This window comes from Hemiscyllium ocellatum, chromosome 15, assembly GCF_020745735.1.
Source record: "Hemiscyllium ocellatum isolate sHemOce1 chromosome 15, sHemOce1.pat.X.cur, whole genome shotgun sequence".
In the NCBI taxonomy this organism is placed as follows: Eukaryota; Metazoa; Chordata; class Chondrichthyes; order Orectolobiformes; family Hemiscylliidae; genus Hemiscyllium; species Hemiscyllium ocellatum.
In genome coordinates this window covers 68,435,863-68,450,284 of record NC_083415.1, presented here as the reverse complement: position 1 = coordinate 68,450,284, position 14,422 = coordinate 68,435,863, and the positions used below count along the sequence as shown (strand labels likewise).

Below are 14,422 nucleotides of genomic sequence, written 5' to 3'. Positions count from 1 at the left end.
AGGGCAGGTTAATACAGGCAGGGCATTCCATGCCCTTACTATAATCTCAGTAAAGAGCCCACCTCTGACATCTGTCCTATATCTATCACCCATCAACATAAAGCTATGTCCTCACGTGCTAACCATCACTATCTGAGGAAAAAGGCTCTCACTGTCCACCTTATCTAATCCTCTGATCATCTTGTATGCCTCTAAGTCACCTCTTACTCTTCTCGCTAACGAAAACAGAATCGGGTCCCTCAGCCTTTCCTCATAAGACCTTCCCTCCTTGCCAGGCAACATCTTCTCTGCACCCTTTCCAATGCATCCACATTCTTCCTATAACATGGCAACCTGTATGCCATACTCCAAATGCAGCCGCACCAGAATTTTGTACAGCTGCAGCATTGTTCTGAAACTCCACCCTCTACTAATAAAAGCTAACATACCGTACGCCCTCTTAACAACCCGATCAACCTGGGTGGCAGTTTTCGGGGATCTATGCATGTGGGTACCAAGATCTCTCTGCACATCTACACTACGAAGAATCCTACCATTAGCACAGTACTCTGTATTCCTGTTATTCCTTCCAAAGTGAGTCAGTTCACATTTTTCTGCATCAAACTCCATTTGCCACCTCTCAACCCAGCTCTGCAGCTTATCTATGTCTCTCTGTAACCTGCAAATATCATTCCGCACTGTCCACAAATCCACCGACCTTCGTGGCATCCGCAAATTTACTAACCCATCCTTCTACACCCTCATCTAGTATGGCCCTAAACAGGGTACACCACTAGTAACTTAACTCCAGGATGAATATTTCCCATCAACCATCACTCTGTCTATTTCAGCTAGCCAATTTCTGATCCAAACCACTAAATCGCCCTCAATCCCATTCACACTAGAAGAAGACAATGGTGGAGGAGAATATTGAGATACAGGCTACTAGACTAGATGGGATTGAGGTGTGTAAAGAGGAGGTGTTCACAGTTCTGGAAAGTGTGAAAATGGACAAATTCCCTGGGCCAGATGAGATTTATCCTCTGGGAAGCCAGGGAGGAGATTGCCGAGCCTTTGGCTTTGTTCTTTAGGTCGTCATTGTCGACAGGAGTAGTGCCAGAAGACTGGAGACACTATCTACATTGTGTCAGGAAAACCTCCTGCACGCATTGGACAAAACTCACTGTTCTAAAGTACTCAAACTATAGCGTTTCTAGTCAATATTTGGACCATTAAAGTCCACCCTAACAACTACCTTGTTACACTCGTTCCTATCCAGAATCATCTTTGCAATCCTTTCCTCTACATCTCTGGAACTTTTCAGAAACCTATAGAAAATAGGTTCAATGCCCTAGCAGGGTTGGTAGTGGAACAATGCCAGCTATTTCTGGATATAATGCAGAAGGTGCAGAATCAGTTCATCCCAAAGAGGAAGAAAGATCCTAAGGGGAGGCAGGGGCGTCCATGGCTGACGAGGGAAGTTAAGGATTGTATAATAAAAAAGTGAAGTATAACTTAGCAAAGATGAGCGGGAAGCCGGAGGACTGGGAAACTTTTAAATAGCAACAGAGAACTAAAAAGGCAATACGCGGACAAAGAAAAATGAGGTTCGAAGGCAAACTGGCCAAAAATATAAAGGGTAGTAATAGCTTTTTTAGGTATTTGAAAAAAAAAGCTATTACTAAAATTGGGTCCATGGTGATCCAATCCCTGTACACCTCCATCCCCCATCACGAAGGACTCAAAGCCCTCCGCTTCTTCCTTGCCCGCCGTACCAACTAGTACCCTTCCACTGACACCCTCCTTCGACTGACTGAACTGGTCCTCACCCTGAATAACTTCTCTTTCCAATCCTCCCACTTTCTCCAAACCAAAGGAGTTGCCATGGGCACCCGCATGGCCCCAGCTATGCCTGCCTCTTCGTAGAATATGTGGAACAGTCCATCTTCCGCAACTACACTGGCACCACCCCCCACCTTTTCCTCCGCTACATCGATGACTGTATTGGCGCTGCCTCGTGCTCCCACGAGGAGGTTGAACAGTTCATCCACTTTACCAACACCTTCCACCCCGATCTCAAATTCACCTGGACCGTCTCAGACTCCTCCCTCCCTTTCCTAGACCTTTCCATTTCTATCTCGGACATCTATTATAAACCGACTGACTCCCACAGCTACCTAGACTACACCTCCTCCCACCCTGCCCCCTGTAAAAATGCCATCCCATATTCCCAATTCCATCGTCTCCGCCGCATCTGCTCCCAGGAGGACCAGTTCCAATACCGTACAGCCCAGATGGCCTCCTTCTTCAAGGACTGCAGATTCCCCCCAGACGTGATCGACGATGCCCTCCACCGCATCTCGTCTACTTCCCACTCCCTTGAGCCCCGACCCTCCAAACGCCACCAGGACAGAACCCCACTGGTCCTCACCTACCACCCCACCAACCTCCATATACAGCGTATCATCCGCCGTCATTTCCGCCACCTCCAAACGGACCCCACCACCAGGGATATATTTCCTTCCCCTCCCCTATCAGCGTTCTGAAAAGACCACACCCTCCGTGACTCCCTCGTCAGGTCCACACCCCCCACCAACCCAACCTCTACTCCCGGCACCTTCCCCTGCAACCGCAAGAAATGCAAAACTTGCGCCCACACCACCTCCCTTACTTCTCTCCAAGGGATCCTTCCATATCCGCCACAAATTCACCTGTACCTCCACACACATCATCTATTGCATCCGCTGCACCCGATGTGACATCCTCTATATTGGGGAGACAGGCCGCCTACTTGTGGAATGTTTCCGAGAACACCTCTGGGATACCTGGACCAACCAACCCAACCACCCCATGGCTCAACACTTTAACTCCCCCTTCCATTCCACCAAAGACATGCAGGTCCTTGGACTCCTCCATCGCCAGACCATAACAACACGACGGTTGGAGGAAGAGCGCCTCATCTTCCGCCTCCAACCCTCCAACCACAAGGGGTGAACTCAGATTTCTCCAGTTTCCTCATTTCCCCTCCCCCCACCTTGTCTCAGTCAAATCCCTCGAACTCAGCACCACCTTCCTAACCTGCAATCTTCTTCCTGACCTCTCCGCCCCCCACCCCACTCCGGCCTATCACCCTCACCTTAACCTCCTTCCACCTATCACATCTCCATTGCCCCTCCCCCAAGCCCCTCCTCCCTACCTTTTATCTTAGCCTGCTGGACACACTTTCCTCATTCCTAAAGAAGGGCTTATGCCCGAAACGTCGAATCTCCTGTTCCTTGGATGCTGCCTGACCTGCTGCGCTTTTCCAGCAACACATTTTCAGCTACTGTCTAAATGGAGTCAAGTTAGGTAAAGGGGAAGTACATGAGATCTAGGTTTTCTTGTACATCAGTCAATGAAAGCCAGCATGCAGGTACAGCAGGCAGTGAAGAAAGTTAATGGCACGCTGGCCTTCATAACAAGAGGAAGTGAGAATAGGAGCAAAGAGGTCCTTCTGTAGCTGTACAGGGCCCTGGGGAGACCGCACCTGCAGTACTGTGTGCAGTTTTGGTCTCCAAATTTGAGGTAGGACTTCTGACTATTGAGGGAGTCATACCCAGTGCAATTGTGATAGTTGTTGGCGGCCAATCACCAGAGCTTCAGTGTATCTCAGAAAGATTTCCCCAGGGTAGATTTTTTTTAATCAACCTGTTTAGAAATATTATGACACATCTTTGGAGCAAGTGGGACTTGAATCTAGGTCTTCTAGTCCAGATAACTCATCGCTACCACTGTGTCACAAGAGCTTAGTATTGGTTTGTAGATATTCTGAATCAACCTGTTCAAGAATGTTATGATGCACCTCTGGAATAGGTAGGACTTGAACTCTGGCTCTGAGATGGAGATACTATGACTGTACCACAGAAGTCCTTGTTGCTCAGGGTAATGTGCTAGGCCCAACCATCTTCAGCTGCTTCATCAACTTCCTTCATAATAAGGTCAGGAATGGGATGTTCGCTGGACAATGTTCAGCATCATTCGTCACTTCTGATACTGAAGCAACTCGTCCAGAAAAGAAATGGGATCAGGAGTTGGCCTCTCAGCTGTTCGAGCCTACCCCACCATTCACTGAGATGATACCTAACTTTCTGTGTCACCATCTTCCTTCACTATTCCCATGTCCTTTGTTTTTAATTTGTAGAAATCTATTGATCTCAGTCTGGAACATGCTCAAAGACTGAGCCCATAGTGCTCTGGGCCAGGGAATTCCAAAGAATTTGAATGAGATCATATCTCCTAAACTCGGGATAGTAGGTCCCTCCATCCCAGGGATTACTTTAGTGAACCGAGGTTGCACTCTCTTGCAAACAAAAATCTTTCCTTGGGTAAGGAGACTAAAACTGCACACCATGGTCCTAAATGTAATCTCATAAAGGCTCTATTTATTCACAATCTGACACATTTAGTCCTATACTCAAATCCCTCTGTACTAAAGGCCAGTGTAGCAAGACTTAGATGATGATTGATAAATGTCAGTAGCAACAAGCCAATGTTAGCGAGTTTTGAAAAGATTTAGGTTCTGGATGTAGGTTTGCTTGCTGAGCTGGAAGGTTCCTGTTCAGACGTTTCATCATCCTACTAGGTAACATTTTCAGTGAGCCTCCGGATGAAGCATTGCTGATGATTCCTGTTTTCTGTTTATATGTTTGCGTTTCTTTGGGTTGGTGATGTCATTTCCTGTTCTTTTTCTCAGGGGTGGTAAATTGGGTCCAACTCGATGTGTTTGTTGATAGAGTTCCGGTTGGAATGCCATGCTCCTACGAATTCTCGTGCGTGTCTCTGTTTGGCTTGTCCTTGGATAGATGTGTTGTCCCAGTCAAAGTGGTGTCTTCATCTGTATGTAAGGATACTAGTGAGAGTGGGTCATGTCTTTTTGTGGCTAGTTGGTGTTCATGTATCCTGGTGGCTAGTTTTCTGCCTGTTTGTCCAATGTAGTGTTTGTTACAGTCCTTGCACGGTATTTTGTAAATTACATTAGGTTTGCTTGCTGTCTGTACTGGGTCTTTCAATTCATTAGCTGCTGTTTTAGTGTGTTGGTGGGTTTGTGGGCTATTGTGATGCCAAGGGGTCTGAGTACTCTGGCAGTCATTTCCAAGATGTCTTTGGTGTAGGGAAGAGTGGCTCGGGTTTCTGGATGTGTTTTGGCTGCTTGTTTGGGTTTGTTGCTGAGAAATCAGCGGACTGCGTTCATTGGGTACCCGCTCTTTTGAATACATTCAATAGATGATTTTCTGTACAGGCACAACATCAAGTGGCAGAAGGGCCTGTACTGTGCTGTACTATTCTATGTTCTACATTTATAACCTTGAGTATTTTTTTGAGAGAAACATCCAGTCTCACATTATGTAAAATTTTTGAATTCCTTGTAGAACAAATGATTTGGAGATGCTGGTGTTGAACTAGGGTGTACAAAGTTAAAAATCTCACAACACCAGGTTATAGTCCAACAGGTTTAATTGGAAGCACACTAGCTTTTGGAGTGACACTCCTTCATCAGGTGGTAGTGGAGGACTCGGTCGTAACACAGAATTTATAGCAAAAATTTGCAGTGTGATGTAACTGAAATTATACATTGAAAAATTGATTGTTAAGCTGAAAAGAAGTGAAACTATCACTGTATTCTAACAGATGAAAGGCTTAACAGACAATCAATTTTTCAATGTATAATTTCAGTTACATCACACTGCAAATGTTTGCTTTAAATTCTGTGTTACGATCGAGCCCTCCACAATCACCTGATGAAGGAGCGTCGCTCTGAAAGCTAATGTGCTTCCAATTAAACCTGTTGGACTATAACCTGGTGTTGTGAGATTTTTAACTTTGTAGAACAAAGGGTGCTCAAAGAGGTTCTTAGTCACGTAATCAAGAATCTATAAGATGATCTTGTTTCTAAAATTTACGTTACAAGAAAGTAAAGTTGTTTCATTAGCAGCATTGCTGAGATCGCAATTTAATAAATTTGTTCTTCCATTGTGCAATGTAAAAACATAATCTTCTCTCAAATTCTTTAAATGGCACTCCCCTGCTCCACTTGACAACACTCTAGCCCTGTCCCTAATTTTGCAGGAATACAGTCTGCAACTTGGAGCTTTGCCACAGTTTACTATAGTAATAAAACAGAGCAGATATCTAGAAATTACAGATTCCTGGTTGAGCTGTTGTTTTAAAATTGGCACAGGCTTTCTATCACAGTTTATGGCGTAATCTCAATTGCTTGCTGAGATTGCAGCCCGTAATAACTCTGGCTCATTCTGTCTAGTAGTCAAAGCACTGCACTTGTTAAAAATTAATGTTTTATGCTTCAGGCTAGCAGTCGTGTGATTTCCAGGAGTTTAGATGAAAGCAGTGTTGGCTTTTTTTTCTGTTCCCAAGAGCTTGATTCATTCCTACTTTTGCTTTTGATTTCACTAGTGCCAGGCGCCCTCTGGTGTCTTTCTGTATCCAAGTATGTTTATTACCAACATACTCATAGTTATAATGCAAAAGTAGGAATTAACTGAACTGTTTAGTTTACAGCCCTATCCAGAGCCATGTGATTCACCAGTTGGAGCATGGCCCATTGGACCAGCTCCTTTACTCCCCAGGACTGGTACAAATAGAACATAGAAAAGTACAGCACAAAACAGGCCTTTGGCCCATGATGTGGTACCGAGATTTAAGCCTAACGTAAAATATAGTAACTTAACCTACACACCCTTCAACTCTCTGCTATCCATGTACATGTCAAGCAGTTGCTTAAATGTCCCCAATGACTCTGTCCCATGAGTTTGAACTTGTTTCTCCCACACCAATCTTTGAGCCATAAATTTATCTCTTTAATCTTGTTGACCATGTGCCAATTAGTTCACAGCACAGATAGTAATCCAGGGATTATCACTTTTCAGGTTTGGCTGCTTAATGTAGCCCTGAGTTGCTCATGCACCCAGAGCAGAACCTCTTTCCCCTTTCTGCTGGTATTGTTGGTATCTACACAGACCACAATAACTGGAATTCCCCCCACCCCCCACCCCACCCCACCCCCCCAAACAAAAAAAAATCAATCAGATGAGACATTCTGAACCCAGCCACTAGGCAGACCGTGCAGCCTTCGGGATTCTCGATCCTGGCCACAGAGAACAGTGTCTATTATCCTGATTACAACTGTCATTTTCTTCCCTCCCCCTCTTCAACAGCTCCCTGTATGACCCCTTGTTTTTGAGCCCCTCAGTAAAGGGGAACAACTGTTTTCTATTCACCACATCCATGCAGCTCATAATGTTGTTAATCCAAAACACCTCCAGTTCTCATTTCAGATTTCCAACATAGAGTCATAGAGATGTACAGCATGGAAACAGACCCTTCAATCCAACCCGTCCATGCCGACCAGATATCCCAACCCAATCTAGTCCCACCTGCCAGCACCCGGCCCATATCCCTCCAAACCCTTCCTATTCATATACCCATCCAAATGCCTTTTAAATGTTGCAATTGTACCAGCCTCCACCACTTCCTCTGGCAGCTCATTCCATACACGTACCACCCTCTGTGTGAAAACGTTGCCCCGTAGGTCTTTTTTATATCTTTCCCCTCTCACCCTAACCTATGCCCTCTAGGTCTGGACTCCCCGACCCCAGGGAAAAGACTTTGTCTATTTATCCTATCCATGCCCCTCATAATTTTGTAAACCTCTATAAGGTCACCTCTCAGCCTCCGACACTCCAGGGGAAACAGCCCCAGCCTGTTCAGCCTCTCCCTATAGCTCAAATCCTCCAACCCTGGCAACATCCTTGTAAATCTTTTCTCAACCCTTTCAAGTTTCGCAACATCTTTCCGATAGGAAGGAGACTAGAAATGCACGCAATATTCCAACAGTGGCCTAACCAATGTCCTGTACAGCCGCAACATGACCTCCCAACTTGTGGAGGAGAAAGTAAAGACTGCAGATGCTGGAGATAGAGTGAAAATGTGTTGCTGGAAAAGCGCAACAGGTCAGGCCGAATCCATGGAGCAGGAGAATCGACGTTTCGGGCATGAGCCCTTCTTCTCCCAACTCCTGTATTCAATACTCTGACCAATAAAGGAAAGCATACCAAACACCTTCTTCACTATCCTATCTACCTGCGACTACATTTTCAAGGAGCTATGAACCGGCACTCCAAGGTCTCTTTGTTCAGCATATTCATTCCTAGGACTTTACCATTAAGTGTATAAGACCTGCTAAGATTTGCTTTCCCAAAATGCATCTATAGTTTGTTTATTCCAGCAGTTAGGGCCAACCACCTTGCTGTGGGAGTGCAGTCACACTTAGGCCACACCAGGTAGGAATGGCAAATTCCTTAAAGGACATTAGGGAACTAGAGTTTTGTTTTTAACCCCATGTCTCTGGAGCATTAGCCTGGGCTGCTGTGTTACTAGCCTAGTGATGTTGCTACTGCATATGTATGTGATGACCCCACTGGCTATTATTTTTGAATACCTGTTTAAATTTCTAGAATAGTGAAGCTCCATTTCTTCAGTTCCTTGTGTGTAAGCACTGTGTGATATTTGTTTAGCATTATATCTATTATGTATTTGTAAAGCAATGAGACACTGAATAATTAGACTAGGTCAAACCGTCTCAGTTTTTGATATTAGTAATGTTTATACTTTGTTAGTGGTAAATTACCTTTCCCTTCTCATGAACCAGATTTGTTATTAATAAACTCTTTGAGCAGCTTCCGGTAGATCAGATCCTGGAACTTTAATCTTATGATTTATGTGAATCTCTGCTCACCTGTTGGGAATATAGCAAAACACAACCTTGTTAGTGACTAAACACCTCAAAACCTGAAATGCTGTCAACCGGATCCTGGTATCACATTACTCTCTTCCAACTGGATTGTTTAAAACTCTTGGCAAAGCAGCCGGAGCTGGTGACATCTGGTTGTTTCTCTATCCTGATGGGACTGCAAAATATAAAAAACATAATAGCCTTTCTTCTCCCAGCCTACCACCATGTTCGGTGTACTGCTAGTAAATAGTAATCTTTTGAGTTGATACTTCCATTTTTTCCCTCCCTTTTTGGTTAATTGTTTAAGTATTATTCAGAATTTGTAAAACAATTACCTTTGAAAACCCTGGTTTTCTTCATGTCATAGGGTATAATAAGGACAGTCCTTGTCGATTTCCAAGTTTACAGAATAATGACACTTTAAGTAAGCCCAGTCACCCTGTCTGTAAGCCATTCTTTTTGCAAGTATTCTTCCTCGTCCAGGAATGCCGAGTGCCACCATTATCTGTATTGTTATCTCCTCCAGTCTCCCCACAGTGGAAAGATTTATTGAACCAATACAAAAGCAAACATAGAGTCGTAGAGACATACAGCATAGAACCAAACTCTTCAGTCCAACTCATCTGTACCAGCCATGTTTCCCAAACTAAACAAGTCCCACTTGTCTACATTTAGCCCATTCACTCTCTTAGGCGAAAGTGAGGACTGCAATGCTGGAGATTAGAATAGAGAGGGGGGTGCTGGAAAATTACAGTAGATCAGGCAGCATCCGAGGAGCAGGAAAATCGACGTTTCAGGCAGGAACCCTTCATGGTGAAGGGCTTTGCCCGAAACATCAATTCTCCTGCTCCTCAGATACTGCCTGACCTGCTGTGCTTTTTCAGAACCACACTCTCAGCCCATATCTCTCTAAACTTTTCTTATTCATGTACCTGTCCGAAATGTTGTAATTGTACCTGCAACTACCACTTCTCTGGAATTTCATTCCACATACCTACCCCCCTCTGTGTGCAAAAGTTGTCCGTCAGGTCCCTTTAGAATCTGTCTCCTCTCACCTCAAAAATATGCCCCCTAGTTTTGAATTTCCCCCCTTCCTAGGGAAAAGACTTTTGCTATTTACCTTATCTATGCCTCTCATGATCTTATAACCTCTACCACCTACACTACAGGGAATGAGGTTCCAGTCTCTCCTTATAACTCAAACCCTCCTGTCCTGGCAAAATGCTGGTAAATCTTTTCTGACCTCTCTCCAATTTAATAATATCCTTCCTATAGCAGGGTGACCAGAACTGGGCACACTACTCCAGAAGAGACTAACCAATGTCCTGTACAAGCTCAACATGACATCCCAACTCTTCTACTCAGTGGTCTGAGCAATGAAGGCCAATGTGCTGAATGCCTTCTTAACCACTCTGTCTACATGTGAAGCAACTTGTACCTGAACCCATGTCTCTCTGCTCCAACATCCACTACCCTTTAACTATACAAGTAAAGCCCTTGTTTGTTTTAACAAAATGCAATCCAGGTGGACAACCATTTATCAGAAATCCGAAAAGCTCCTCTGTGAAGTTTTTATCTTATTAACAAGATTACTTGGTGTTCAGTTAACCCAAGCCCACACCTACTCGATATGTGTGGCTCTGATGCGATGTGATGTGAGTGGGCATGGCCCAGCACTGGCTGGCCTCTATTCTGTCTCAGGTACTCAGTGAGTCTGCTGTTTGGGAAGATTTTTAAAAATTTTACTGTTGAACTGACACTTATTCCGAAGTCGAAAAATTTCGCAAATTCCGGAAACTAGTTGGTCCTGAGCATTTCGGAAAAAGGATTGTGTTCTGTATCTTGCATTTATCCAAATTGAACTCCATCTGCCACCCCTCAGTCCATTGGCCCAATTGATTGAGATCCCTTTATAATCTTAGATATCCCTTTATAATCTTTGCTGTCGACTAGACCACCAATTTTGATGTCATCTGCAAACCCTGGGCTGCAGTGGAATGATGTTGCTGAACCCCTTTTTAAGCAGGAGTCATTTAGAATCAAATGAAAAACTCCATTGATGTAGTTGACACTGTCAGATGTGCTGGAGGATGTCAAGGATGCCTTTAACAGGTAAGGAGGGGAACTCGAAAAGTAATTATTAATGTTGGTTATTGACCAATAACTGAATCAGTTGGAAATGTGTTGCTGGTTAAAGCACAGCAGGTCAGGCAGCATCCAAGGAATAGGAAATTCGACGTTTCGGGCATAAGCCCCTCATCAGGAAGGGCTTATGCCCGAAACGTCGAATTTCCTGTTCCTTGGATGCTGCCTGACCTGCTGTGCTTTAACCAGCAACACATTTTCAACTGTGATCTCCAGCATCTGCAGACCTCATTTTTAACCAATAACTGAATCAAGCTGCCTCTTCATTTTCTGTTTCTGCAAATTCTAAATTTCTTTTTTTTTTCCCTTGGTGTACAGGAGACCGAGGAGATCTTGGCTGATGTGCTGAAGGTGGAGGTTTTCCGACAGACTGTTGCTGGGCAGGTTCTAGTGGGCAGTTACTGTGCTTTCAGTAACCAGGGAGGTTTAGTACATCCAAAGACATCCATTGAAGACCAAGATGAGCTTTCATCCCTGCTTCAAGTTCCACTGGTGGTATGATCCTTTCTTTATATTCCTCTGCCCATGTAACATTTCAGTTTTGCTCATTCTGAAGATAACGACCAACAGCCTGTTGGGTGTTTGACTGAAGCTGAGAAAGCTATCCTGGCCTCAGTCTGTAAACATGATCGTACTCGGATTTTGTCCTTGTGGCTGGCCCAGTGATTGGTTCAATTGATTTCCTATCAGTTGCACCTTTACCAATATGGAGAGGGAAGGTGCCAGGAATAATATCTGGGAAATGAGTTAGCTTGATGGTGAGATTGTGATGTTGTTCCATAACCTTGATATAACCAGATGTGGGAATAGATCACTATCAGACAGGAGCAATCATTCATACTGAATTCATCACTGACTGGATTCAGGATGCCTGGTTTGCACAAGTATCCCTCACTTCACACACTCACTCTACCTTCATTTATCTGTTTATCATCTTGTATTTATTCAAGGGACATGGGTATCTCTGCTGGACCAGTATTTATTCCCTGTCCTTAATTGCCCCTTGAAGTGGTGGTGAACTGCCACATCCACATACTGTAAGTTGACCCATAATGACCTCAGGGGATTTCAGGATTCTGACCCAGTGACAGTGAAGGAACAGTGATATATTTCCAAGTCAGGATGGTGAATGGCTTGAAGGAGAGCCTGCAGATGGTGGTTTTGCCATGTATTTGCTGTCCTTCTAGATGGAAAGGGCTGTGGATATGAAAGATGCTGCCTGAAATTCTGTAAGGCCCATAAGAAATTGGAACAGGAATCGGCAGTTCAGCACCTCAAGACTGTTCCACCAGTCAGTACGGTCGTGATTATGCCCTCTAGTCCTAGACCCTCCCATGACAGGAAATGGTTGAGGCCAGAACATCTTGCTTTCAAAGAAGGGGTACATACACCTCTTGTGGCTAAAGGGGTTAAGGAATATTGGGAGTGGGGCATTAGGACATTGAGCTCAATGTTCAGCCATGATCATAATGGGGGAGCAGGGTTGAGGGGTCAAATGGCCTATTGCTATGTTTCTAGCCTCTCGGCATTTACCCTATTTGGCCCCTTACGAATCCGATTTATTTCAATGTGATCACCTCTCATTCTTCTAAATTCTAGTGCATAGAGTACCAATCTGTTCAACATTTGTTCATAAAACAAGCCCTCCAGACCAGAGATCATCAAAGTGAACTTTCTCCAGTGAAACAATACTCTTCCTTAAATAAGGGGACTGAAACTGCTCATTGTACTCCAGATACTCCTAGTGGGAGGTGATGGCCTCACCAGAGTCAGTTACAGTAAGACGGGACTGCACAGTGGCTCAGTGGTTAGCACTGATGCCTGGCAGCACCAGGGACCTGGGTTTTGATTCCAGCATTGGGTGACTGCCTGTGTGGAGTTTGAATGTTCTCACCATGTATGTGTGGGTTTCCTCCAGGTACTCCAGTTTCCTCCCATAATCCAAAGATGTGCAGGTTAGGTGAATTGACTTAGATACAATTGTCCCTAGTGTTCAGGGGTATGTAGATTAGGTGCATTATCCAGGGGAAATGAATATGCTAAGTCACCTCTCCGTCCCTGGCACCAGAGAGAGACATGGCACTGTCCTGGAGTTATGTCTGTAGCTGCAGAAAGGCCGGTCTGTTCCCCTAACCCGTGGAACCCCATCACTGTCACTCCTGCTTTCCTCTTCCTCCCCTCCTGTACAGGTCAGGCTGCTTGTGGTACCCGAAGCTTGGCTCAGGCTGCTCTCTCTTAAGGAAGCAGTGCTCTCATCAGCTTCCAAAATGGAAAAGCAATTTGAGAATAGGACCCCAGGGGTTTCCTACTCTCCCTGCCTGACTCTCTCTGACTACGTGCTGGTCACCCATTCCCTTCTTTCCTCCTTACCCTTGATCTGCAGTGTGCCTACCTGTAAATATGTTATCCATGGAACTCCCAGCCTTGAGTATGTGGCACTGTGTCCCCAGCTCTCTTTCTCCCCACCCCACCTCGCCAAAGCTCTGAAACACCGAGCTCACGCCCATGCACTTGGGAGCATTTCCTGCAGATGCTGTTATCCTGGATGCTGCTGGGGTCGATGACCTCCCACATGTTGGCAGTGCAGTGTGTAACCTATCTATCTGCCAGCATCCCTGTGTTGACCTGCCCTTTAACCTAATGCTTTGTCCCACTGAACCCACTGCCAAAAGAAAGATCAGCAATTAAAGCTGCAATCCAGAGGAATTTCTCTTGTTTTGTCAGCTGCTGGTGAAGCCAGTGACCTTGTTGGAATCTCTGCCACTGTGCTAACATGCATTAATTGTATCTGTTCAGCTTGTTGCCATGGTAACTGAGCAGAGCAGCCTTTCTGTTTTGAGCAGTGATGGTATAACGTGTTGATTGCCCTGTGTTGTGGTGATGTAAATGATGCTGCAGGGTTTGTACTGAAGGAGCTGCCAGCTGCCTTCAACATGGGCCCCAAGATCAGGCTGCAGCTGCCCCGTCTCTCAATCCCCAGGGCAGGGGCCTATCTCAGCATGGGGAGGGTGTGTGTGTGTTGTCTCACCACCTGCCGCATTTCACTTCAGGTGGTTATATTATTCCCTCGTATAACAATATGTTTATACAACCATAGCAGCAATAGAAAGCCATTCAGCACACCAAGCCTGCTTCGCCATTCAATCTGATCAAATGCTTCAACACCTTTTATCCACCCTATTTCCATAACCCATTATGCTGCTTTGATGTAATCAAATACCCATAATCACTTCAAGAGATTTATAAGACAACAGATAGCAGCAAGCCACAAGCAGGTATTGGGTCGTATGAGGAGAAAGTAAGGACTACAGATGCTGGAGATCAGAGCTTAAAGCTGTGTTGCTGGAAAACGCAGCAGGTCAGGCAGCATTAAAGGAACGGAGAATCGACGTTTCGGGCATAAGCCCTTCTTCAGGTCATATGAGCAAAATCTTCATCAAAGATCAGTGTAAGAGTAAATTGAAGAAGCAATGAGTTAGAGACATGGAGAGATGTAGAAAGGGAAATCCA

General features: G+C 44.9%; 1 protein-coding gene across 1 annotated transcript in view; it reads left to right on the top strand.

Annotated features, from left to right (window-relative positions):
- Positions 1–14,422, top strand: part of eif6 (eukaryotic translation initiation factor 6) — an 81,553-nt gene that overhangs the window by 60,874 nt on the left and 6,257 nt on the right. The window contains exon 4 of the mRNA XM_060836601.1: positions 11,231–11,407. Coding sequence (XP_060692584.1) covers positions 11,231–11,407 — 177 coding nt within the window. The remainder of the gene's footprint in view (positions 1–11,230; positions 11,408–14,422) is intronic.